Consider the following 25,099-nt stretch of genomic DNA (forward strand, 5'->3'; position numbering starts at 1 on the left):
AACCTGTGCCCAAAGCAAAACCACACACTGCTCCTGCTATCCAGAAAAAGTTTATATCAATTCAGAAGCAAGGTTTTATTATTTGAATGAACACAGGCAGAAAACCTGAACTTTGCCTTAAGAAAAATCCTTCCTTAAACATGCTGGTATTGCATTTCCTTAAAATAACCTGTCTTTCTTTCTTTCTTTGTGTGAAGTTCTCTTTTCCCATTTCAACACCCTGATGATCTTCACAAGTGCAATGTTCAAAGAACAAACAGAATGAAAATCTAATATCCAAGTTACTATACAGCAAAGAAGTGAACTACACCATGAACTATCATTGCAACTGGAAAATGAGACACTTGCTCACTCTCACCCCCTTCCAGACAGGTTTTGAGAAGTTTATTTTTACAGAGACTTTACAATACTACTTCCTCCAGAAACTGCAAGCACCCATTTTAAAATTACCTCTTTCTAAATCTCTGATCTGGGGACCTTTGGGTGCTCCTCCATATATGCAGGTACTCTTCAGTCTTGAACATTTGCCATAATCATCAGCCACCTGCTGCACTTGCTGGGCCAACTCTCTAGTAGGTGCCAGAACCAGACACTGCAAAAGGAAATGATTCAGGAAGAGTCAAGCTGCATACATATCCCTAACATAAAACCATAAGCAAAGTTGAACCATCTGCTCTTTATTAGCTAAAACATTTAAGTATCTTTATGTTAGCAGTCGCACAGAATTTCAACTGAGTGGGATGCTCACATTGTGGTAGTAAAAATTCCTATTCGGATACAAATAGGATAGGAAAAACTACTATTCTGATACATCAATTAAATAAAGCACTATCTCATTAACAATGTCATGCCATACATATAAAAAGGAAGAGACTCAACAAGCACTTACAATTGGGCCATCCCCTCTCTCCAAATATGGCTGGTGGTTGATGTGAACAATTGCAGGCAACAAGTACTAAAACAGAAGAAAACAGTATTCTGTGACATATAGAAACTGTGATTCTGCAAAACCAGATACTTGCATTTATCCAGCAAAACAGAAGATTTTCAGAGCTGCTGACCAACTGCATCCACTTTGGCATGAGCACAAAGGCTTACTTAAATTTTAAGTCTAAGTTAGCAGAACTGAGTAATCGTTACCTCAGCCAATGTTTTTCATAAAGCATAAAAAGGCTTTTTAACACTGCAGTTAAAATTAATGTCTATGCTGAAATTCAACCATTTTTTATTTTAACCTATGCAGTTTATAAAACATAGTGCTAAAGACAACCTGGTTTTTAAACCACAATGTAAGCATAGACCAAAGAGAATTGACTAAGCATCCAAACAGGAAGACGAACAAAATACACACATGTGAATACAACAGGCTTGTAGTTGAGCTTAACTGTCCCCCATGATGCAATACAAGAAGCTTTAAAAACGTAATCATCCCACTGGCAGTACTGACAAGCCCAAAAACTAACCCACAGGCAGTTTCTGCCAGGTGACAAGGAAAGCTAGCTGAAGAAATAAAAGGAAAGAATACGCACTGCTAGTGTCTTCCCAGAGCCGGTCTGTGCAATGCCCACCATGTCACGACCGCTGAGGGCTAGTGGAAAGCCTTGGCACTGAATCGGAGTGGGTTCTGTAAAGTTCTGGTCCATCAAGGCATCCATCACATACTCTTCAGAATTTAAGAAAAGAATAAATTTCTTAAAGGATAGCTGAGGCTTTAGAGAACCTCTTAGAGAATAGAACCATTCTGAGCAATCTTCACGATTAAAGAATGGCAAGAACACTTACGTGGAAAGCTACACTGGTGGAAGGCAAACACCGGCTTGGGGCAGCCCTCCATTCCCCGAATTGTTATCTCCTTCTTCCTTCGCAATTCTTCGACTTCATACTATTTATGAAGAAAGAAAGAAAGAAAGAAAAAAAGCCAAACATCAACAGGGATTTAAAGTGCCTGTTTCCAACTACTAACTCTCTTCTCCCCTCTGGATTTGTCAGAGATCTAAATTAAAACAGAGATCTAGAAAAGAGTGCTTTCCTAAAGACTTTATTTTAAGACTGAGGTACTGTACAGCTTCTCAGGTATGAGCTTCACAGAGGTATGAGCTCCCTATATAGCCTAGAAGGACAAATGTCCATCTCTTCTTACAACCAGCCCTTGTAAATGAAAAGTATGTTAACAGAATATTTTTAGGAATTAAGACTTTTTCCAGAAGCCAGAAATGACCAACAGCTTGAAAAGTGATTAGAAACAGAGGATAGGAAACTTGCTTTTTGTGACAGTGCTAAGAATTAAACAAACTAACTAGGTCCTAATATACCATGAACAGAATGCAGGGCAGTCCTTCTCCTTCAATTAACACATTCCAGAGGTAAATAAATACAGAGTTCTTGCTGGGTAACTTGCAACTCAAATGTTGCTTGGAATCATTTCAGAGAATGGAAGAAGCTCTGACAACATCATAATGATACCCTAGGACCTCACAATTTTTTTAAGGAACTGCTTGTAATACTTCTGAAATGTGTAGTCACATAAGCAGAATTTCAGGATTAGAAAAAGTGTTTTATTTTTGTCTAGGTTATCTTGCAAGTCCAACTGCCTTTTTCAACATACTTGGACAATTCCTGACCAACTGCCTTTTTCAACATACTTGGACAATTCCTGACCTTACTGTAATACTTAGTAGAAATCAACAGAGACATATCAATACCAAATATAAACTTTATCCAAAGCAATATATTCAGTATTTCTGAGAATCCCTTGAGCTTGAATTAGAACGTAAAAAAAGAAAATTACTTCTGTGGAAAACGTGAAAATCCTTTTAGCTGGCTAAGCCAAAGGTAGCTAAGGCAGCTCTCGAAAACCACGGTTCAGTACCTCAAGTTGTGGTATCTTTAAGAAGTCAATACCCCCTTCAATTCCTTTATGACATAAGCACATTTCATATAAGGATTTCTAAGTCTATGCGATCAGATAATGACATTTTGTTTGTTTGTTGCCTCATGCTAAGAACAAAATATCTTAATTTCTAATTATTAAAAATACACTGCAAGAGACAATAGAAGACTAGACTCAAGTTTGGTAGGAAATGAAGATTACTGTATCTACAGATTAAACACAGAGCACCTGGTTTTGAACCCCCTATGTGACAAGGACATTGTTTTAACAGGGCATGACCAATTATGGGGGAAAGCTGGAGGCTGCAGTACAGGCCATATGAAGACATACTAGGAGCACTGGATTTCTTTAGCTTGGGAAAGACTGGGCTAACAGCGACCTTCAACTGCTACTTTCAACTACTTGTTGGGTCACTATAGGAAAAATCTTCAAAATCCCATGAGAAACATTAAGCCCTGAGACAGCCACCCAGAGAGGATTTAAATTCTCCTCATCTCTGGGGATATTCAAACTAAAAAGGACAAGGCACTAAGCAACCTGCTCTATTTCTACCATTAGTGCTGCTCTAAGCAGAGCACTGGACTAGAGGTGTCCCCCAAGGCCTCTTTCAGCCCAAATTACTCTTATGACAAAATATTACTTTCAAACCTTTCTCATGTATTTCTGTCACTTTTAGTTCATTATCTTAGGTTTTTCCAGTGCTTCTCCAGTACTGTTACTCTCTAAGTTTTATCTCCACTGACAAATTGCTGGACCAGACAAACATTATGAAGATGCATTACAAATTACAATGTCTCATATAAAAACAACCAAGGCTAGAAGCATATCCTTTGCTAATGTTAAATAGTAAATGCAACTAGAACCAGTATTCAGCAGAGTACACATGCCAAGCAAGCTTAATGAAGAGTCAGCTCTATTTTACATGCTGTCCCAGACTTCCTAGGACAAGTTTTTCAACTTGTGACATTTTCTGTTTTAGACAACACAGCACTTACTGGAGTAAGCCTGGCCACTTCCGGATGTTCCACATAAAAATTCTTCTCAAACTTGGGCAGTTCATTTAAATCCCATTTTTTCTTACGTAAACGTTCCCCTGGATTACCAAATTTCTTTGGAGGAAGAGGACCTCCACGACTTGCTCCAAACCTGTGAATGTGAATGTCAGTTAATTAAAAAAATACTACCACTACTTAAAAACTGTCCTAGAACTACTCTGGAAATTTCTTAACCATTTTCTATTGTGTTTTCCCCAAGCTGACATATAAGCACAACATTCTAGAAAGTCACCTCCCTCCAACCACTATGATGGTATAAAACTTCTTGAAATAACATAAACCTGCTTTGGGTTGTTTCTGAACAAAAAACCATGTTATTTTAAATTACCCCTTTAAAGCTCCTGTCTCTAGAACATGGCTGAGTGTACACATATAGCATTTGTCTTGAAACTGATAGTGCATGTACAACACAGTTACATAAAAGGGATGAGAAAAATCTCTCCTTGTAAGTTCCTTCTCTGTCTCTCAAGGTTAGTTTTACACTAAACAGCTATTTCACTATCTCCCCCTCTCCCTTCTTATCAAGAAGTATGCTTCAAATGAAAAACAGCAGCCTGAAGAACAGAAAGTAAACAAGCCCAGCCAAGCCTGCAAGTCCATCTGTAATTCTGTTATCAACGAAACTGAAAAAAAACCTTGTTTTTAAAAGGCAGTCTAACAGGAAAAAAAAAAAACCAAAACAAAAATATACCTGGGAAAAAACATATCCTCTCTCAAATGCATTGTGATGAAGACTGAAGAGAGTAAAAAGTTCAAGCTCACAAAAAAATTATATCAGAATAATTCAAAAGTTATTGCTTGCTCTTTCTCTCTAAGTTTTCTTTATCCAGTTAATTATATACACTTCAGAAGGTTAAGAACTATCTGCAATGACTGGCTAATGCAAGAGCCAAAACATGAGCTTCTGGCAGTAGCTGTGAGAGTAACTAAAAACAAGCGGCATGAAATGATTATTTACTGTAAATATCATGGGTTGTATTTTAAAATAACACATTAAAAAAAAAGTTACAGCACTTTCATTAGTGTTGTACAAACTCAGCGGAAAGACCTTTTCAAAATGCTCTCAAGTCCATTTTTGTCCTAAAGGTACATACAGCTTTATGCAAAATATGAATTCATGAGACATGACAATTTCAAACAACTTTTAGACAGCAAAACCAAAGTGTCTGCACCGTACCCAGGTAATCCACTAGCAAATAAAAACTGGTAATGAAATAAATGGAAAGCAACAAGAATCTCAAAGAAACACTCTTACACGAGTAAATTGTGGATGAAAGAGCGGGTGGAAGAGTTACCAAAAAATAAACAAGAGCTGAAATAAAAATCTGAATTATCTTAAGTACAAGACTACCTGCTCAAACATTAAATACATTTGTTCTTTAAATCACTTCCAATGGAAACTATAAATTAGTGACTAAAAGACCAAAGAAACAGAACTGAAATCAAGTATGGTAGATATAATTTAACTTAAAATCTGCTAAGTTAGTTTAAAATGTCTGCTGTGTTGCAATTATGCATTAGGCTTCTTCTCTTTCCCATAAATATCCTTTATTTTCTCATCTGGGTGTCTATCAGATCTCCCAGACAGCGTGCACAGTCATCAAGTTCTCTTCACATGAAAAAGACTGTGAAACACAACTTCAAAAATGCATTTAAGTATTGTTTCCTTTCAGGACAAAGGAAAAAAAGAAGGCACAGACTTTCATTTACAGGGACATTCACCTTTCGTGATGATTTCTGTTATCAATCATGTCAAACTGAGGTCAAAACATCAACAATTTCAGTACCCAAACAGTTCCTACAAAACCCATAACCTCACTCAAGTCCACCGGATGTTCAAAGGGTCGATGAGCTCCCTTAGAAAAGGAAACATATGACAGGCCTGCTTGCAAGACTGGACACTGCAACAGCTGGGAATACTAGGAATACTTGCTCCTCCACAGCTATCCAGAGGGAAAAAATGATATATTCTACACAGAAGGCACATAGGAGAGAAGTTCTCCAAATTCAGCAGAACAAGGAGTTTCAGTTCTCCACTCTTACACACAATATGCCTGGATACTGACCTGAAAGGAAGGAGCCCTACAGGAGCCCTTGAATGCTGCCTCTGTGGAGGTTTATTTGCTAAACTGGCAGTAACTGACACTTCACATTCTGACTCCAAGTAAAATGAGATTCCAACTCCAATTAAACTGACTTAAATCTAGTATTTACATGGTTTGCCAACAGCTCTCTTTTCAAAGGTAAATTCAGGCTGGCTCAAAACATTCTTCCCTAATATTACCAGTGCTATCACTTCTGGGACACAACTGAGTAAATCTGATACATTCCAGAGCAAAATATAGCAATTTTCCATCCTAAGAAGTCACCCTGACCTCAATCCTGACAAAAGAAAATTAGAAACTTTGTATGTGATTAGACTACAAATGAAGTGTTGATAAACATTCAAATGGTGCTGGGGTGCACCCAGCACACTGGGTGGCCCAACATTTTATACAAGTTATTTATGAAGATAGTTGTAAGTGGTTACAGGTATTTTCACACCTTAAAAGGATGTATATAACAAATGGAATCCTAATGCATTAAAGCTGCCAGGATAATATGAAAAAAAAAAAAAAAAAAATCATGCAAATGTCCACAAACTTCACAAAGAAGCATACAGGCACTTCTTTTACTCATGCAAAACCCCTACCTAAAAGAAAAGCATCCACTACAATTAAAGACTCTACCAAAAATGAAATTACACTAATTTTAAGGCACATCAAGTGTTGTGTCAATGCTTTGGCCAGTGTTCTTTTAAGTAACTGTATATAAATCTGCGTACTCAAACTCACTCACTAAACTCCAAAACCAGCTGTGGTCTGATCTATCTCAGACTTGCCAAAGCTCTTACTCCAATGTCCTTGTGTTAAACTGAGCTGGAAATCTCTTAGCAGAAAAACACCAGAACCCTCCTCTCTGTGAAAAAAAAAAATGAAAGTATCTTTTAATTTCAGAATGTTAAATGTGGGTGTAAGATAAAGCAATGATACAACTATCTCCCTCCACAGATGAGAAACTGAATGTCAAAGTGCATTGCAATGTATAGCAAAATAGTCTTAAATCTCCCAGTGGAAGGGAAAACAAGAGGAAAAGGAAGTGGGGGAGAAAAAAAAATGAAAAAAAAATGGAGAGAACACTCTTTAATTGAGATCTAGCTTACCATACAGCAGAACCCACATTATTATGTCTTTTGTTAATCCTTGAGAACTAATCATGATCTTAAAATGCCACCCTCAGAAATTAGTACTTTCTCTTTAAAAAGGCCTAGCACAAATGCCTTGTTACTTTCAACCCTTAAAAACCTCGAGACTCAATCTAGTTATGTAGTATAATGCCACTGTATCTCTTGTTGTCATTCTCGTAAGAAAAAAAAAAAATCACATCAAATCAAACCTGCAAAAGCCTTTTGCAAGCTAAACCTTCTGAAATAAGATTCCAGAGCATCAAGCACTAGGCCTTCACAGAACCACACAAACAATTTCTGTAGCGCTATGTAAGCTTGGCAAGTGTCCAGCACCATGGTTCACGGACATCACCCCCCGCAGTGCCCAAGCCCCCCGCACGGCAGCGTTTCCAATCCCATTTCCTATCACGGTAAGCCTGGGAGTGCAGCTGAGACAGATCTTTCCCCCACTGCCATCTTCCCAGTAAGTCCAGAAGGAGCAATGACAACCAGAAGGGCAGACAGAAGGACAACCAGCCCTGCCAGGGCCACCAAGACCTTCGTGGCTTTCGGGGGACAGGGTGCCACGGGTCTCGCGGGGTAAATAAGGGGGCTGGCAGAAAATAATTAAGGGGGCAGGGTGGCTAAGGCCTTAGAATTGCAAGTAAGGCTGAGAATTAATTACACACGAACGGTAGAAAAGCTAAGTAAATAATAACAATAAAAAATATATATATTAAAAAACACGAAACTCTCAAAACCCATCACCCCGCCTTGGGGACAGATAAGTCTCCAACTACCCCCGCCCCCACACGAGAATCTATGGGGGGGCAAAATCTCCACAAACGGGATTTTGGCTCTCGCAATGCCGCCACTCCAACACATACCCCCAGCCCCGCGGCCTCCCCCCCCGCCCCCAACGCAAGCGTTCGGTTTCCCCCACCGCTCCCCCGATCCCCCCCGCCCTTACCCGCCGCGGTCTCGGTCGCGGCCCCGGTCCCCGAAGCCTCTCATCGCCCCCGGAGGGGTGGGTGAGAGGCAGCGGAACGCCGGCCGTGGGGACGGCGAGGGACTGGGGGTACGGGGAGAGGGTCCAGCCAGGGGCGGCTGCGCCTCGGAGGCCTCGCTTTGCGCCACCTCGCCTCTTTGCTGGGACACAAAAGGAGAAGAGGTGCTCAGTGGGTCCGAGACCCGCTGGGCGTCAGCGGCCGGAACGGCGGGGCTCTCGGTCGGCTCCAGGGCCCGGGTAGTGTGGAGACACCAGCGTCTTCTTCCTCCGCGCTCCCGGCACAAAATGGCCGCCGTCGCCCCGGCCCGCTCCGCTTACGTTACGGGCGGCCCGGCGCTGCGCAAACTACGGCCCTCCGAAACACCTACGCCTATTCACGGAACCAAACTACGCCCTAAGCGCGCTTGGCGAAACACCGCCCCGCGCAGTAGCAGGCGGGCTACGAAAGTGCGTAACGTTCTTTACTTAGAGCCGGGGCCCCGCGTGAGAAAGACGGAGAGGAGGAGTAACGCTATTCCTCAAAGTCAGCTGCGCAAGGAGCGCGCTCCGTAACCCCTTCTGCAGGGCAGGGAACACCCAGGCTGAGGCGCACGTTACGTAAGCGCAAGGCGTACGCAAGGTGCGTAACTCAGGCTGGCGTAGGGCGGGAAGAGCCCGGTGCGCTTGGCGTAACATTCTTACGCGGACCGCGCAGGCCGGGCCGGAGCGTTACGCTGGTTTCGCAGAGGGTTTGAAGAATACGTCCCGTGGCTTACGCGTCCACGGGCTCTGCCGAGGTGGCGGCGGGGTTGAGGACGCAATGATGGGACAATGGCGGAACAATAACGGGACACTGGGCGACGGGGCGGGAGCGGCCCTTTGGACTTTTGTGGCGGCTCGGGCGGGCCGAGGTTATTCCTTGTCAGATTAGTAGGGGCATCTTGCCGGGGCGCTGGGGCAGGAGCAGAGTGACAGCGGCCATGATGTTTGCTGTCGCCTGAGCGCCGGCAGGCCGGGATTGAATTCCCCACATGAGCCAGAGACTCCTCGCAGAAAGACAGAATAATCCAGGAGTAGATTACGTGGCACAGGCCATAAATCCTTTTGTGCTCTGTGTGTGTGCTGTCGCCAAGTCAGTGTGTCGTGGCACAAGGAGCCGTGTCCCATAGGCGGTGGGGTTACACCAGCCAAACCCAGGTCTGGGCCACAGCGTGTTACCGCTATCAGCAGTGCTTTCTGGGCTGTCAGGTTATCAAAAACTGGTTATACTGCCAGAAGGGAAAGCGAGTCCACTTTACTTTCAGACCCTTGCATAAAAATAACAGCCTAAAACGGAACACGAATTACCATTTTAGTTTCACATGCTAGTTATATATACATACATATATATATATATATATGTATGTATGTATCACATGTGTCAGAAAGGAAAAAGCAATCTGAGCGCTAAAAATAAAATACTGGAAGAAAGCTGTGCCTTTTTAAGTGGGTGGCAGGGAGTCAAGTGACACTGCAAACTCTCACACCGGGTACTTGGCCGCTGGATACAAATGCCTCGTGTGGGAAAGCCTGGCACATGCAAATGCACATTGAATTAAATGACAATGGCTGATCCATTACTGCTCTCTCACATCAGCCAGCCTCCCACCCTTCAACTCTCTAGACTTTTCTCCACTGTGAAAAATAGTACTTGACCTCAGGGGAAAAATATAATCTGTTAAGAAACCACTTAAGGAAGGCAAACTCTCTAGGTCTGGCACAAGGAAAAGCCTGGCTAAAATGTCAGACTTCCATGAATTTGTGGTCATTGCTGCCTTTTAACTTGATGTTATTGTATATGCATTTGATAATCTAAACAGAAAAAGTTATTTTGCCAGTGAGGACAAGTTCTTTGACCAGATCCCAAAATTAGACTCATTGTAATTACCAGAGGACAAAGATTTCCCCATTATATGCATGTTTGTGTGTGTATGTACGTATGTATGTATGATTTAATTTATTTTAAAACAAGCAATTCCATGAGCTTTGGAGATATTGTAAAATGAGCTATTATTTTGGCCCCCAATGCCCTCTTTTCCTCTTTATTCCCAGCTTCTTCTTTTGCCTCCTGTGACCTACATCTCTGGCTAGTTCAGAGCTGTGCCTGTGCTGGCTGGCTTGCTCAGCAAGCTGAATCCTAAGGTCCTTTTCCTTGGTGTAAGTGCTGGTGCCAGCCTCTCTCTCTCTCTCCTACCTAGACACTGGATATATTTTATTCTTTTTAACAGAAACAATATTTAATATTAATAGTAATCATTAATATTCTTACTTATACTAGAAGAACGGCAAGCCAATTATGTCAAGTTTGTTTCTTTAGGGAACTAGAAAAAAGGTTTTAAGGTGTTGTGTTGTGCCCAGATTATTTTTCTCATGAAAGATCAATGAGATTTTTGAGAGAAGAGTTTAATTCAAAGCACCCAAACATAGTCAGACTTCTGTTCTAATTCATAGTCTGTATTTTTAACTTTAATAAGAACAGGTTTAAAACATTCTGTCCAAAAAGTAGAAAATGCTAAATAAAAACATATGCATTATCTAGTCAAGATAAAAATGTTTAAAAACGTATTCTTAAAACTACTTGTTCCTCTACAGTACATGAAAATCTGTCAAGTTCTTGAGCTGTTGTTCCTCCCACTGCCTTTTCCATCTATATATGTTGATTTTATAACTGAGTTTATTCCAGTTCTGTTGTATTTCACACTGTTAAATTCTACCACTTAGACACTCTCTTTGAAATAAATTAAGAAAGAGTATATTCACTCCCATGTGAAAGGACAGGTTTGATTTTCACAAAACAGAGGAAAAGGATTCTAAGAACAATTCACAATCAAATTTCTTAAATCTTTGTGTGCTAAAAGGTCAATTGAAAAACAAAAATCCTAAATGAACCAAATTCTCATTCAGTAAAACTGAACTGTACAAAGTTCATCCCATTGTTCTCCCAAAATATCTTAAATAGCTCCCAAAAGCTACAAATGCAGCCAGGTAGTTGCTGACCTTTCACAAATCTTCATCCCAACTACCCAGCTGTTTTTTAGCTGTACATTTACATCATTTTTTTTACCTATTCTTTGGCATCCCCAATCCCTCCAGTGGTTATTGCAAATGTGGCTTCATTTTCAGGCATCTCAGGGCTGGGAGAAAAAGAAACAAGAAACTTGTGGGTTTCTCCATGTAAAATGCATGGAAATAGTCTCCAAAATGTTGTGGGTGTGAGCAACCTGGAATACATCAGTGCCTTTATACCTATGTGCAAACTGTAGAACTGATATCATCCTGATAATTCAGAAAATTTCACATTTTCTGATATCATCAGGATCAGAAAATGTGAAATTATGGTGTCAGGAAAACTTAGGAATTTAACATGTTCAGAATTTTCCTGCCAATGGACCACCAGTCCTACCAAAATATTTGATGGTCTTCATTAAGAGCTGAGCATCTAGTAGGATTTATGATGAAAGATTATGTTATTTAAGGTATGCAATGTGCAAGACAACTTTAATTAGTTGTTCAATCTGTTAATTAGTTTGTCCTTTCAGATCTTCTCCCAGTGTATCATCCGGAAAGTTTCAATAACTTGGACTTTGTCACCTTCCCTCCTGTGAGGGAAAGGTGGTTTACCTGTCGTAGATCTTTGCAATACGCAGCTCCCCTCTCCCTTTCCTCAAACTGATCCTGGTAGTTGAAGCATGAGCAAGGATGTGGCCCCCGATGGGCTTTTTTGGGTCTGCCTGAAAGCTGAATTAGCAAGAAAATTGTGGTGATTCACCGTGCAAATTCCAGAGGTTAATACTGTGATTAACTGTCAGGCTGAGCCCTATTCAACTCAGTAATGAATAATCAATAGATTAGAAACCTGACTTTAGCACACTTGTCTCAAGATAATATTTTCCAATGTTCAATGCATCATTTACCTCTCATTAAATTCAAGAGGCTCAAGAAATACAGGCCTTAAATATCACATACAAGCTGCTCCAAAGGAAAATGTGGTCCATTTTCAATATTTTTTTATAGCTCATTTTCTTTGTTTAAGCCGCAGTGAAATCACACCACCATACCAGGCAGCAGATAAACATAAAAAAGCTCATTCTAAAAACTGAAACTTCCATATGTCATTTACTTATGATTCCTAATACCACAGGGAACAATGACCAATCTGAGCTTTCATTTCAGTGCCTCTAGCTCCTTACAATCTCAGTTCTCATTTCTGTAAAGTACAGGAAGTTTTTTTAAAAGAGAAAATATATTACGTCATAGTTGCTCCTGGGTCAGCAGTCATCTGGTTGGTCACAAACACAGCCACATTATATTCTGCAAGAGAAAACATTGCAAAGAAGGTAGACTTCATCCAATTAGAATTCCAAAATATTCTCTCATCTATGGTAAAAATAAGGTTTCTGCTGAAGCACTTCAAATTCCAAATGAATTCGGAAATTTGGAAAGAAAAAAATATTCTTTATGGCTGATGGCTGCAGTTAATCAGGACACAGCCTAGATTTGCTCCTGCCTGGCTTCAGCTGTAATACACCAAAAATGAGCACTTTTCAGAATTCCAGTGAACAAGTCTTTCTCAGTTCCCATCGATTCTCTGTTGGCTCCCTGCCCTCAGCTCCCTTTCCTTCCTTTTCTCTGTTTGCCTTTTTTTTTTTTGCTACTTCACGAAAAAAGCATTTATTCATTCCTCATCAACATTTCTGAGACATTCCAAAGAGAAGGAACTCTATTCATTGTGTCATCATCCCTCAAAGCACTGCAAAGTACTGAGAAAGTAGCAAGAGGCAAGGCTTTTTTATTTCTCTATGCCCTCATCCTCTTTTCTCTTTCTTTTGTATTTAGACTGTTGAAATTTGGGGAAGACAATTACTCTTACTGAATATTTGTCCAGTTCCACAACCTGTTATCTCATTTAAGGCTTAACAGTATTTATAGAAAAACTCTAAATGTTGGAAAGTCCAGAAGTTTTTTCAATCTGTCATCTTGAACTAATATATTACCAGTTTGATCGTTTTGGTAACTGACAGATGTGTAAAGCGAGGAAAGATCCCTGATAGTACACTTGGTCTACGGGGTGGTTGTGCTACCAACAGCTACTGGTAGTGGCTCCAGCCTATGTTTTCCAAATCTTGCAATGTTTCTCGTACCTTCTGATATTTTTTGGAGCCTTGACAACATCTGAGCCAGTTTCTGCTGTCGTTCGGCCAACTCTCCACGACCACTGAAATCCACACGGAAAAGTGCCATTATGGAGTCAATGATCTGCATTGTAATCGTGCTAGATAAGTAAACATAGTGAAAGAAAACAGGAACACTTATTCAAAATAGTAAGCATACAGAAAAAAAAAAAGTCTTGTACCAATAACTTGAAGATACCAGCTTCCTCATGGAACTTGGCTGCTACATAGTCAAGCAATTCCATCTGATGTTCACCTAGTGGGAAGCAGATTTGCCAAGACAAATTAGGATCAGAAAGATCTCTGAAGGAACAAAAGCCTGAACTTTAAAATTCCACTTTAAATGTCTACACTGGTTATATTTTCATTGCCAGCAGTTTCAAATCCAGTCCCCAGTAACAATCTACTTTGCAGGTTCCAGTTTCTTCTCACCCATCTCATAACACTTCTTTGCAAAAATCTTCACTCTGCATGAAGACAACTTTTTGTTGTGTTAAGAACTGAAAAGCAATGTATACATTTTAATTTAATGTTGAATTAAATGACACACAGAAAATGTTTTAATCATTTATGTTTATATTGCATTCTTAAAGAAGTCCTATTTCAAAATTTCTTGATGTTTTAAAGCAGTGTCTTGTGACACAGAGTGTGTTGAACTGTTAATAAACTGAGTTAAGTTTATATAAGAGATAAGTGTTAATAAACTGAGAACTATTAAAATGTGTACCTGAGGAAAAAAAAAAACCTAGATATCATGCCAATCTGGCATATAATGGTCTTACTGGTATATGCACGTGCATACAGCACATTGTCAAGTACTGCCTCGTGGTCAACATTGAAGCGATCAGCAATGTCACGCAGGCGGTCTGGTCGGCTGGCATTAGTCAGTTAAGGATTTCTCCTTGTGCAAACCATGCTCTGAAAATAATAAAACTCCATTCTAAAATAGGACTATGGGGAGAAAAAAAAAAAAAGAAGAATATTTATTTTAGTCCTAGAGAAGACTGACTTTTTGTCTTCAGGCTGTCCCACGTACCCTAAAGATAGTTTAGGGCTCACGATGATAATTGTTTTGTGTTTAGGGTTTGAGGCAGGGCGGTTGACATATGGATATCTGTACTCTAGGAATTTAGCTATGAGCAAAACCTGTTTATACACAGTCTACTGAAAATGTGAAGTGTTAAAAATAGTGTTTAGTACTTAGATAAATTTATCTTGAATAGAAAAGCTGCTATAACCTGTAGGAGGCCTACTAGATCTCAAAAAACCCCAAAAACTCCAAAAACAAACAAACAAACAAACAAGCAAAACAAAAACCAGTTAAAATCCAGTTCCTAACTAATTTTTCCAGGTTGGATTACATCAAATGACAGAAGAAAAACTCACTTCCCTGTGGGCCACTACACACTCTGCTCTCCAGGATTTCTATACCAGTCATAATATTTTACAAGTATGAAGCTATCCAGAGCCTTTTACTTCCTTATAACAAAATTAACCAACTTTCCAGTTCATCACACTTGTACCTTTTATCAGTCAAAAGGATACAAAGTATTTTCAGTATCAATGAAGATAATCTTTCCACCTGTGTAGCCATTTGGTCCTGGGAGCTGTGCTGTCACTACAGAGAATCATAGAAGATTAAAATGAAAAAGCAGGACAAATATTTTCTTACTCCATCTATTATTATTTTTTAGATAAAATACAACTGTTTATCCATATCACAAAGAACTGTCAGTTTTAATCAATATGAAAATCAGGAGTATCTTGTCTTACTGCCATCTTAAGAATGAGCTCAAGCTGCCTTTCTTGATTGCTGATCAGATGAGATTTAGTGTCAAAACTGTTTTACTCAGTACCATCTAAAACTGTATATTTTAGGGATGTTATTAGTAAATTCTTACACACAAAGCCTCCTCTTAATCCTCTGCCCGAATTAATTCTATTGGCTTAGACAGGCACTTTTTCCAGCTGTAACTCATATGATGAAAAATTCTTTGGATATGAATTTTTCCTGATATGCAAATAGTTGCTGATTGTGGGTTTAGGCTCTTTGGAGCGAATAAGCGAAAATACTCAGTCCAGTTGTAATCATTCATGCAAAAGGGTATGACTGTGCTGACCATTACACTGTACTAACCAGAAGAGGCCCTATTTTTCCAGAAGATGCCATATTTCACTTTGCAATACAGGGGGTTCATTTAAGAGAATTTGCCTACCCAGTACCCTCTAGTAATTCCAGCAGCATTAACAGTTATATAAGTTATTGTTTACTACTCTTTACACATTGAGAAATATCTCTGGGAAATCAGTCCTGCTGTTTTTTGCACCGCCCAAAGTCTGTTGATCCAGTCACTGACAGCCAGTAGTACCCTTTCAGTGCCCTTTCAGAATGGCATATTCAGCAAAACCTCTTGAAACCAGGACAGTCAAAGAGTTGCTGAGAAAAAAATGTTGCCTCTGCCCTTTTCTGAGCAACGTCCCCTCTACATGTGACCCATACATGTGCTCTGCTTTTCCAGATGGTGTCTTTCACTGGTTTATCTAAGACAGCCTATTATCTTCACTCTCCTTATGGCAAAACTTTCATGGATGTGAGCATTATTAAAAAGTAACCATTTATATGAGTTCTCTACTCAAACACAGTTTATGGAGGTAAGAGTCACCAAGGTCTATTTCACTGTATATGTGCAAATAAAGATTCTGACTCATCTCTACATGTTTAATTCTGATATAGTTGTAAACAACAGATTCTCTGAGAAGAAACATCACTCTCTTTTGAGGTATTATACCTACCACAAAGAGTGTGAGATAGCTGAGTTTTGCCTGTCCGGAACTCTGTTAAATAAAGGGAAAAAAAGAGTCAGCGTTTCTTTTTTCAGGTTTGACAGATTCAGGAATTACTGCAGTTAGAAACTCTTAGAAAATTCACCTTGATCTCTAGCTTTTAAAATCATTTAACCTCAATTTCTAAATCATATTCTGTGTAGGAGAAATGTGTTACATGAGAAGCAAAATCTGAAATGCTTTAATTTGATCATACTTGACTGCTGAAGTAATTTATTCTCTTGTGTATAGAAGTTAAAACCACATGGCACCTGTGGAAAAGTGATAACAGGGGGGCGGGGTGGAGAAGAAATGGTCGATTCCATTAACCTAGCCCAGTTTCATTTCCAGTAAAATGATCAAGGAGAAGCTTACAAGTTTATTAATCTCATTCTATCAAATCACATTAGTCTCCAGTTTATCTTTTCTAAAGGGAAGAGAGTTCATAAAACTGTGTTTTATGAACTCTTATTGCTGAAGTGTCAAGCACCAACTAATTAGGTGTACTGTAATAGTAGCTTAATTGTAATTTCAAAATCTTACATAAAATGCAATGTCCCTTAAGCGTGTATAACTAAGATTATTTACTAACTAAGATAATTGTCACCTTCTGTGACAATTTTGTTACTGGAAAGGAGCACACTGCATCAGGGAGAACTTTGGCATGTTAATAATAGTCTTAATAATGCTATGTTGTACTGAATCAGCATGCCCAGTAATGATTACACAGCTCAAATTTAGTCCGCAAGCAAATGAAGAGGAAATATGGGAAAACATTAAGGGAAGTGGATTATTTTTTCCTGCACTCATGCAGATGCTCATCTTTGTAACTACAATGTAACTATCAAATTTGATAGAAGTAATCCAAATTGAATTAAAATCTAAATTAAGCTGCAGTTCTTTGTTTGGTAATGCTTTAATGTTCTCTCACCTCCAAAGGCCTCAGTGATTGCCATGCTTTCAATCCCACCACCCAGAAGTTTACTGCAGACAGGGAGAGGATTATGATATAGTTAAAACCAAAAAATCATAAGAGGAAAGTAAAAAAGAGATATTTTTACTACTTTAAGGAAAGTAATTTCCACCCTAAAGCAACTCGCTTGATGCATTAAGTGCAGGGCACTAAATGATCACTGATTCATAAAGAATTAACTCTGTCTTTACCTCCCTTTTTGTGTGCAAGGGAAAGATCTATAGAAATTAATACTGGAAAGAAAGGAAAGAAAATAACATTAAAAATAATATTTGAAAATAACATTCTATAAAAATATCTCAAGGGAGGACTTGAAGACTTGTAATTTTGACTTGAAACCTGCAGATTATTTTGATAGGTGAAAAAATTATACTTTCAAGATTTCTGGATGCCAACTATTTATTTACAGTAACTGCACAAAGTCCAGCTTCCCCTCAGAAAAGGAGTTGGTTTTGGTGCTTATTGATGTAGGCTTCTTTAAGCCAGCACTAACTCCAAGTGCAAGGGGATCTATGTGTCCTAGCCGAGCATTTATTCCCTTATATTTCTGTGTCTTATTAAAGACAATTAAGATGATTATTTGGAACATTTGGATGAAGGAAGGATATAAGAGATATGCTTACTCAAATTCCTGGCTGCCAGTGGAAATATGAAATACCATCTTCCGTTTTTCACTGTATTCAAAGGCGGTGAGGAAGCCTGGTTCCTGGGGAAGACCAAAGAGAATGCGAGAGGTTTATTTTAGCTTTAAACTGAAGTTAAAAGTGCAATATCCCACATAAATATCTTCTTTCCCCCCTAAACTCATTCCAGTTGTTTGGGTATAAAAAGCACCATAGCATTGGTCTGGTTGTTGTGGAGTATAAAGTATTATGCCTTAGAGTAACAGACAGAATAATTTTCTAAATTATTCGATGATGCAGTGGGAAATCTGCTAAGAGAAATGTTGCACAGCATTTTGGAGAGGTTAGCATAAGTTCAAACTCTCAGGAAAGTGACTGTCTTACAACAAGCTTGTTTGCAGCTTCTTTAATCTTGTCCACTTTGGCCTCTGAGAGCCCCTTCACATTGCACAGTGCCCGTCTTGTGGTCATCTGGATGCCTTTAACTGTGCAAATCCCAACTGCCTTCAGCTTTTTAATATCTGCTACGTTCTGCAAAGAAATTTCCCTTCTGTGAGTACTCAGGACAGTTAACAACTAGAACGTGAAGTAAACCTTAGCAAAATGTTTTAAGTTTAAAACATTTTTAAGATTCATATGCGTGTGTTTTCATCAAGAAAGTAAGAGATTTACAGTAAAGTCTTCATTGTATAGTTTGTGACACCAACAAAACAAAACTTTGAGTAACATTGTGAAGGATCATGGTGCAGAGAGCAGCTCCTGGTGGTTTTGAGAGAAAGGTGTCTGGGTATTTCCTTCTCCCTTTTCAGTGTCAGTTTTTCTAGATCAAAGCTGATGGTAAAGAAACAGCACAGAATTATTTCAGATAGTGTGGAGCTAGGACACCCTATATATAACACTCAGTCTGTTCTTGGTCCCATAGCACAGATGATCTGTAGACCAGATAATCTGGTGGTGGATAGTTGGGAGCTGATTCACAGGGATCATTGGAAGCTGAGTCTAACTGCTGTGCTGTTTCTGCATGTCCAGTTTAAAACACGTGTATCCTGTATATCTGACTGACACTTTGGGCTGGAGTGAGCTACTAGTTTTTCATAAATTGCACATAAAAAGCACAGCTTCAGACAGCACCCTACTGACATATTTTGCCTTACCTCATTTTATGATTCTGACATCACTGGAAATGTAAGAGCAAGAACAGATTACTCACAAGAAAACATACTGTGTGAAAGGTGTGGGATAACACACCTTTTCTAAATTTCTATTTTCTAAATTCAATTTATCATTTCTGGCCAAGATTTTTCTTTGAAAAAAAACAATGAGCTGGACATATAATCTGTTTATCTAGAGTGTGTGGGTACATAGAACATAAGAAGGGAGGGGAGTTGTGTGAGAAATTAGTCATGTTTATTTGGAAGCTTATTTCTCATCCTGTGATATGTGTGTGATACTCAGCAGAGGCTGAGGGGTAACAGCACCTTAAATCCTACTAAACACTTTTGATCACCAAGCCACAGTCTCAGTTGTTCTAATCTGATTCTCTTTCTAGGCACACTGGCAGATCGAGTAAATGTTTTTCTCTCTACTCTTGGAAAAAAAATTCTAAACGCACAAAAATTATTTATTTGGGTAAATTAATTTAACACATATGGGTCATCATATAGCTTGCACAAAGCTTTTAGCTGGTACAGCTGAGAACAAAAAATTCCTCTGAGGTGTGGGAATAACCACCTGGGAAAAAAAAAAAAAAAACAAAAAACAAATAATGGAAATAAGCAGGAAACCTTTACAACCCCAGAAGAACAGCCTAAGTCATTCTTTGTTCTCAAAGTCTTTCATACATTTGTATCATCCTGTGAATGCCATGCCTTGTTTCATACTGACAGGGTAGTACAACTCCCTTCCAGCTCAGGTCACCCTCTGGTCAGCTTGTTAATTTTTTAAAGCAATGATTTGCTTATTTTTCCTATGTTGCCCCATAGTTTGAGCTCCCAGCCATGCAGTCCTTCTTCAGAACTATCTTTAAAACTGCCAATTAAAAAAATTACCAACAAGTGCACTGCTGACATGGTCAGCCCAGTAACTACAGCGCTGACTAATGATGAGTCACTGTGACATGTCTTCTCCATCTTTATCTGCCTGTAATCACTTTTATTAGTTAAATCTCACATTACTTCAGGCAAACCCAACTTTTTATTCTGCTCCTGTAATTCTGAATACAACAGGAATTCAATCCATGAGCCAGCCTCCTAGATAAACATATAATAATTGCAATTCAAATAAATAGATGATGTTTATATGATGATGGTAACAATGATAGGAATTCACATTTGATGAAGAAAACTAACCACTTATTTTTCTAGCTACTAATATTTTCCTCACTCCTACTCTACCCCCTGTACCAGCATGCTGAAAATAGTATAGTAACAATTGTCACAGTGTAATTTCACAGGCACCAAAAATGCAGGAGTAATTATAAAGATTGGCAGGAACAGGAAATAATCTATCACACAGTTTTCAAATAAATTAGCAAGCAGTTGGTTTTTCAAGAGTGCTAGGTGCTAAATACTTTGAGTATCTTGACACTTTATTTAGGAATCTGATGTGAATGAGATTTTCTAAAAATCTGTCTTACCACTAAAGGCAAAATGTTTCTCCACCAACTGAGTTAGAACTTATTGCAGGGAGGAATTTCAGTTATTTGCATCAATGTGTATACAATTTTGGAAACAATCTTACAGGAGCTTTTGAGGAACAATTCTGTGTGATCAAGTGATTGCTAATACTTACAATTCCATGCTTCTGAAGCAGGTCAATATCCTGAATAAAGGATTCCTAAAAAAAATAGAAGAAAAAAAATAGATGTTGCTTTTTCTTGTTATTACATCTATCTCAATATGTGACTGTTTCAGATTTGTAAACATCTATTGATTTTTCACAAATAACACTGTACCTTGTTGGACAACTAAAATAAGCAAAGCCATAGTGAGACAAAAAGGCTGACACATTTCCTATCATCTTCTCCATAAAGTGTATCTTCACAGGCAATTAATCCTCTGCTTCACAGTCAAACTAGTATTATCATCATCAGAATCTGCAGCTTTTCTGCCATAGTTTCTCACTCTTTTTGTGCTGATGGTCATTCCTCAGAAGCAGAAAATTAACTGATAGTCCCCTTGCATTTAATATAGAAGCGTAAATATGATGAAATAATGATAATCTCATTAAAAACTGTGCACAGCTTTTGAAAGGTTAATGAAGATTACTTGAAGAGTGGGGACAGTGGAATGAGATTTTCTTGGTAGCAGACTGGAACAAAATTTTAAATGCACTGAACTCCCAGATAGTTTTTGGGGACCTCCTGTCCCTCCATGGGTTTCATAACACTATCAAAATACCTTAAAATGTTTGGTGCACATAGTTTTCAATCAATCATAAATTTACCTCATCATCCTGGTATCCTGGTTCTTCTTGGACTACTTGATCCTCCATGGCCTTCATCATGAAAGAGCACTCAATAAAGTATTGATCACTAGTGGGAAATGCAAACAAAGACAGTCATGGGGAGGCAATAAATGAGTAAATGTCTCTAAAAGAACTTTTAAGAAGTCCTTGAACTACAGAAACATGTCAGTATGACATCATATATGGATTTAAATTTGGATTCTGCTTCCTACTTTTCATTATCTGACCTACCAGGCCAAAAGGAGAAAATCTATGGCTTTACACTCAGATGAACCAGTGTGGCTAGAAATGGCTTAATAGGAAAAGAGATCTTATTGCCTTATGACAATCTTGGGTCAGAGATGAGTTTTGGAGGTGGGAACATTTAAAATTAATTATCACTAGTGGAATTTATTCTGGTAAGAATGCTAAAGGCAGTCTGTGTTTTTGCAACAAAAATCAGCATAGTTGCAGACAGAATGGGTAATGGAAAGGCAATGCAACAGCTCAGCCTCTCCATCATTATGTGACAGAAAGCCCACAAAACAGTGCTGAGAAGGCTACAGCTCCTTAGTGATATATCTTGAGAGCAGATTATTAAAGCTGTATTTGTTTTGAAGTTCCTAAAATGCTGAAGATGTGCAGGTAAGGGCTTTAAGGAGTATGTTTGTATGGAGAGAACAAAAGAATGGTAACAAAAATCTGGAACTTTTATTATGCAAACCCATATACAAAGAGCTCATTTCATGTTTTTTCTCTATGTGATTTCCTATAAGCAAGGCCTAGAACTGGAATAGGCACTTAGTGACAGCATGGTTAAATAAGCAAAGTTTGACCTCCTTAAATTTTATGAATTCAAGAATAGTGAATACAAAGTAGTTCCTTAGAGATACGATCTTATAACCAATCTACCATTTCTGTGGTTTTGTAAATGTGTTAAGTTGCTTCTGTTTAAACTGTGAGCTTACCTTTGGTGTTCTAGTAATGGATGATCAAAGTTTTGTAGACCACCACAGGAAAATGTGTGCATATATATACTTGCTTATTTGTTAACAAAATCCACAAACTATAAGATGGGCTATGTCTAACAGAGGTTGGGATAGTTTAGGCAAAATATCTGCAAAAATACTTTTTTTCAGCTCCTAAATGGATACTAATTTGCTTGCAAGAACCTTGTGTATATAACCTTGTGTATATAGGGGTGGGAAAGAAAGGAACCAAATATCAGAATTTCAGAATTATCTTATTCTGTTAGTATATATTATAAATATTCTTAGAGAATCAGTTGTTTCTGATAGTGTCATGGTATATTTAATTTCTATATATCAGAATCCTGAAAATTATGGAGTGACAAATCATGCCTTCACATAATTACAGCAAAACATTAATTAAAAAATGCTTCAGGAGAAAAATCCCCTAGCTTCAACTACCGAAGGAAGAAAAACAAGTAATGCAAGAGGCATTAAAACGATGTTACAATCTCCTCTTCATTAAAAACGTCCTCACAAAATGCACACAATCCTCCACTTCAACCACTGCTGAGCAGGTTATGGGATGGTTCTCCTACTCCCCATCCTTAGGCAATTGGCATCTCACAGCAGAGGCAGACCCAAAACCTGTGCCTTCCTGCAGGCTATAAGGGAAAATGGAGAAATTATACCTCACCCTATTAAAAGCTTTATGTACGAAAAAAATCCTCCTGCTCAGTGGAGTGTTGTCCTGCTGCTGGTGTGTTGGCACACCTGAAGGATTCCAGTTACCACTGCCTGCAGTGAAGCACATAGAAGGGTCAAAGTCTGAGACAACCGAGCAAATCCACGAAAAACCACCAACAACCACCTCAAGCACCCAAGGGTAGGTGAGCAAGACGTGGATACCGCGGTGTCCTTGCAGCCTGAGGGTGTGACAGGGACCCGCTCCCTGCCATTCCCCCTGGGCTTGGGCTGCAGAAAATGGCAGCAGACTCGGCTCCCCGGGTCGGGGGCAGGGGGCGATCCGACCTGCCCCAAGGGACTCCACGGCGGGACCTCACGTCTGTTCATTCAGGGGAAATAACTGATTAATCATCATCAACACACAGATTTATTTGGCTTTTTTTTGCCAGCTGCCTCCTCATGAGATGTACATTGCTGTCCGCCAAAGGACGAGGAACCGCTGAATCTCCCTCCCCCGCCGCGGAGCCCCGTAATTCCCCATCAACATTAGAATAGTAATTAAATCTCCAGCTCATGCCCGGGCAGCTCCGAGGGAGAGGGTGGGTGCAGTACCCAGGGCGAAGGCTCCGAGCTCGCCACGGCCGCCCGCCTCGCTCCTCCTGAAGGCACGGCCCCGCCGCGTTCCCGCCGGCGGCGCGGGGCGGGGCCGAGGGGGCGCCGTGAGGGCGGGCGCGGGCTCCCGGCGGGCCCGGCCTCTGCGCCTCCCCTCACCCCCGCCCCGCGCTGCGGGACTCCGCAATCGCCGTCTTCAATCGCTCCATCGCCCGTGGTCTATCGACTCATGTCCTCGCCGTCTCCCGGGAATATCGCATTGCCCTTGCTCTACAGCTGGAAAAGGCAGCCTTAGCTAAAACCGCGTTGGTTTGGAAGGCTTTTAGTTCAACTCAGCTCTGCCTTTTGTTTTTCCAGGGTGCCACTCACGCATCTTCCTCAACAAGGCACACACGGCGTTTTTGGATTGGATGGCCAAAACCTGTCAGAGAGCTGGAAGAGAAGTGACTTGCCTGGAGTCACAGGACAAGAAAATGAGGCTGAGTCATACACATGACTTAATCTGCCATTTTAAAAGGATGGAAAAGGTGCTTTTTAGGATATGAACACTTCTACGAGACATCTGCACTCTTCTTGGAGACAGTATTTGGAAAGGAATTGCCCTTTTTAGCTCGCCTCTGGTAGCACAGTTGGTGCAGGACTACATGTCAAGGAGACATCACATCTCCTGCGAGCAGGAGTTCCTGGTTGCCCCTTATGTGAGCTTGGAATGGCAGAAGGGATTGGAGCGGCATCTCAGCCTGTTTCAAGGGGCTTGTAAAAACTTCCCCATCCTCTGCCTGTGGGAGGTTAAGGGCACCTTTTCCAAGACATTTCTTAGCCAAGTCAGGAAACGAAGCAGCACAACCCACGGCCCTGTGCCATCAGCAGCACACCACAGGAGTGCTCGCAGGGTCCGCATTCGAAATATCAAGCAATTTCTTTAAGTACCAAAAGTCCAATCCTGGGAGCCCAAGGCTTTGTTTATACAGAGGAAGTGGCTGGCACAGCTTTTGAAAACCGCATTATTCCGCAAGAGCTATTCCAGTAGAGCACTTAGGCAGACAGCCCTTTAAAGGCGAGTTCCTTCACAAAGTATGCTTTTATTCCAGAACAGAATGTACATGCAGAGGGTGACCCTTCTGGTGCTGCTAAGCAGCTCTGCAGCAGATAATACCTCACTCTGTGTATCCCTTCATGATCCTTCTAGATTGTAAAATGGTTCTCAGAAAGGTCAATGAATGCACAGAATCTTAAGACCATTTCCCACTCCGAAAAGCTACTTTGGGCAATAAATTGCATTCTATAACTTCAAAACGTTGTGTGATCATTAATTGCTCATTCAGCTTCCAGCTGGTGTTGTTCAAGAACCTCACAGAGCCCGTCCCATTAGACACTGGCCAAAGTGAGTAGAGGAATCCCTCAGTCTTCTTCCATTTTAGAGGTTCTGCTGCTAACCAATGCATCTCCATCCCTAGGGATGTACTGGAATGAGACTGTGATACACATTTCCTCTCACTAGAGATCTTGTACCTGTTTGGACAAGAACTAAGTCAAACTATTAGCATAAAATATTAACCAAAAAAAACCCAATCAGCTGATTTTTTTCATCCTCACAAACTTCATCCATGGTTGCAATAGG

At 39.9% G+C, this 25,099-nt stretch overlaps 2 protein-coding genes and 1 long non-coding RNA gene across 8 annotated transcripts in view; 1 reads left to right on the forward strand and 2 right to left on the reverse strand.

Annotated features, from left to right (window-relative positions):
• Positions 1-8,764, reverse strand: part of DDX17 (DEAD-box helicase 17) — a 19,967-nt gene extending 11,203 nt beyond the window's left edge. For 2 of the 5 annotated variants that reach the window (XR_015286411.1, XM_086887470.1), the window contains exons 1-6: positions 6,780-6,903; positions 3,886-4,036; positions 1,783-1,882; positions 1,530-1,663; positions 890-955; positions 451-592 (exon numbers count right to left, since the gene is read on the reverse strand). Coding sequence is in view for 3 of the 5 variants with exons in the window: in XM_086887470.1 (XP_086743596.1) it covers positions 451-592; positions 890-955; positions 1,530-1,663; positions 1,783-1,834 (394 nt within the window). In the remaining 2 variants the exon portion in view is untranslated. Of the gene's footprint in view, positions 1-450; positions 593-889; positions 956-1,529; positions 1,664-1,782; positions 1,883-3,885; positions 4,037-4,273; positions 4,425-6,779; positions 6,904-8,120 lie in introns of those variants that run through there. The other 3 variants (XR_015286410.1, XM_086887469.1, XM_086887468.1) reach the window with 3 other exon arrangements.
• On the forward strand, positions 8,700-24,774 carry LOC111935050 (uncharacterized). The gene is made up of 2 exons (XR_002867569.2): positions 8,700-8,778; positions 23,836-24,774. It is a non-coding gene; the product is annotated as an uncharacterized LOC111935050 (long non-coding RNA).
• On the reverse strand, positions 10,611-23,607 carry DMC1 (DNA meiotic recombinase 1). 2 transcript variants are annotated; one of them, XM_023935265.2, is made up of 15 exons: positions 23,479-23,607; positions 22,877-22,977; positions 21,212-21,299; positions 20,558-20,602; positions 18,152-18,298; positions 17,768-17,850; positions 17,103-17,155; positions 16,142-16,183; positions 14,894-14,966; positions 14,131-14,222; positions 13,531-13,604; positions 13,319-13,433; positions 12,428-12,488; positions 11,799-11,915; positions 10,611-11,311 (listed from the first exon to the last, which is right to left on the reverse strand). In XM_023935265.2, exons 3-15 carry the CDS (start codon positions 21,269-21,271, stop codon positions 11,242-11,244), a joined length of 1,032 nt encoding a protein of 343 aa, XP_023791033.2. In that variant the 5' UTR covers positions 21,272-21,299; positions 22,877-22,977; positions 23,479-23,607; the 3' UTR covers positions 10,611-11,241. The 2 variants fall into 2 exon arrangements, with proteins under 2 accessions (XP_023791033.2, XP_086743597.1); XM_086887471.1 differs by lacking the exon at positions 18,152-18,298 and having other exon boundaries at positions 23,479-23,593.
• Positions 24,775-25,099: the final 325 nt, after the last annotated feature.

This window comes from Cyanistes caeruleus, chromosome 4 (genome assembly GCF_971803275.1).
Source record: "Cyanistes caeruleus chromosome 4, bCyaCae1.hap1.1, whole genome shotgun sequence".
NCBI classification, from domain to species: Eukaryota; Metazoa; Chordata; class Aves; order Passeriformes; family Paridae; genus Cyanistes; species Cyanistes caeruleus.

Bases quoted from the DNA above. Each gene is read 5' to 3' on its own strand.
- DMC1 (XM_023935265.2), bottom strand. From the start codon at position 21,271: ATGATGAAGGCCATGGAGGATCAAGTAGTCCAAGAAGAACCAGGATAC. The intron at 18,299-20,557 runs GTAAGTATTAGC...ATTTCTTTGCAG, and splicing joins TGCTTCAGAAGCATGGAATT to AACGTAGCAGATATTAAAAA. The intron at 16,184-17,102 runs GTGAGAGAACAT...TTTATTTAACAG, and splicing joins AATCACTGAGGCCTTTGGAG to AGTTCCGGACAGGCAAAACT.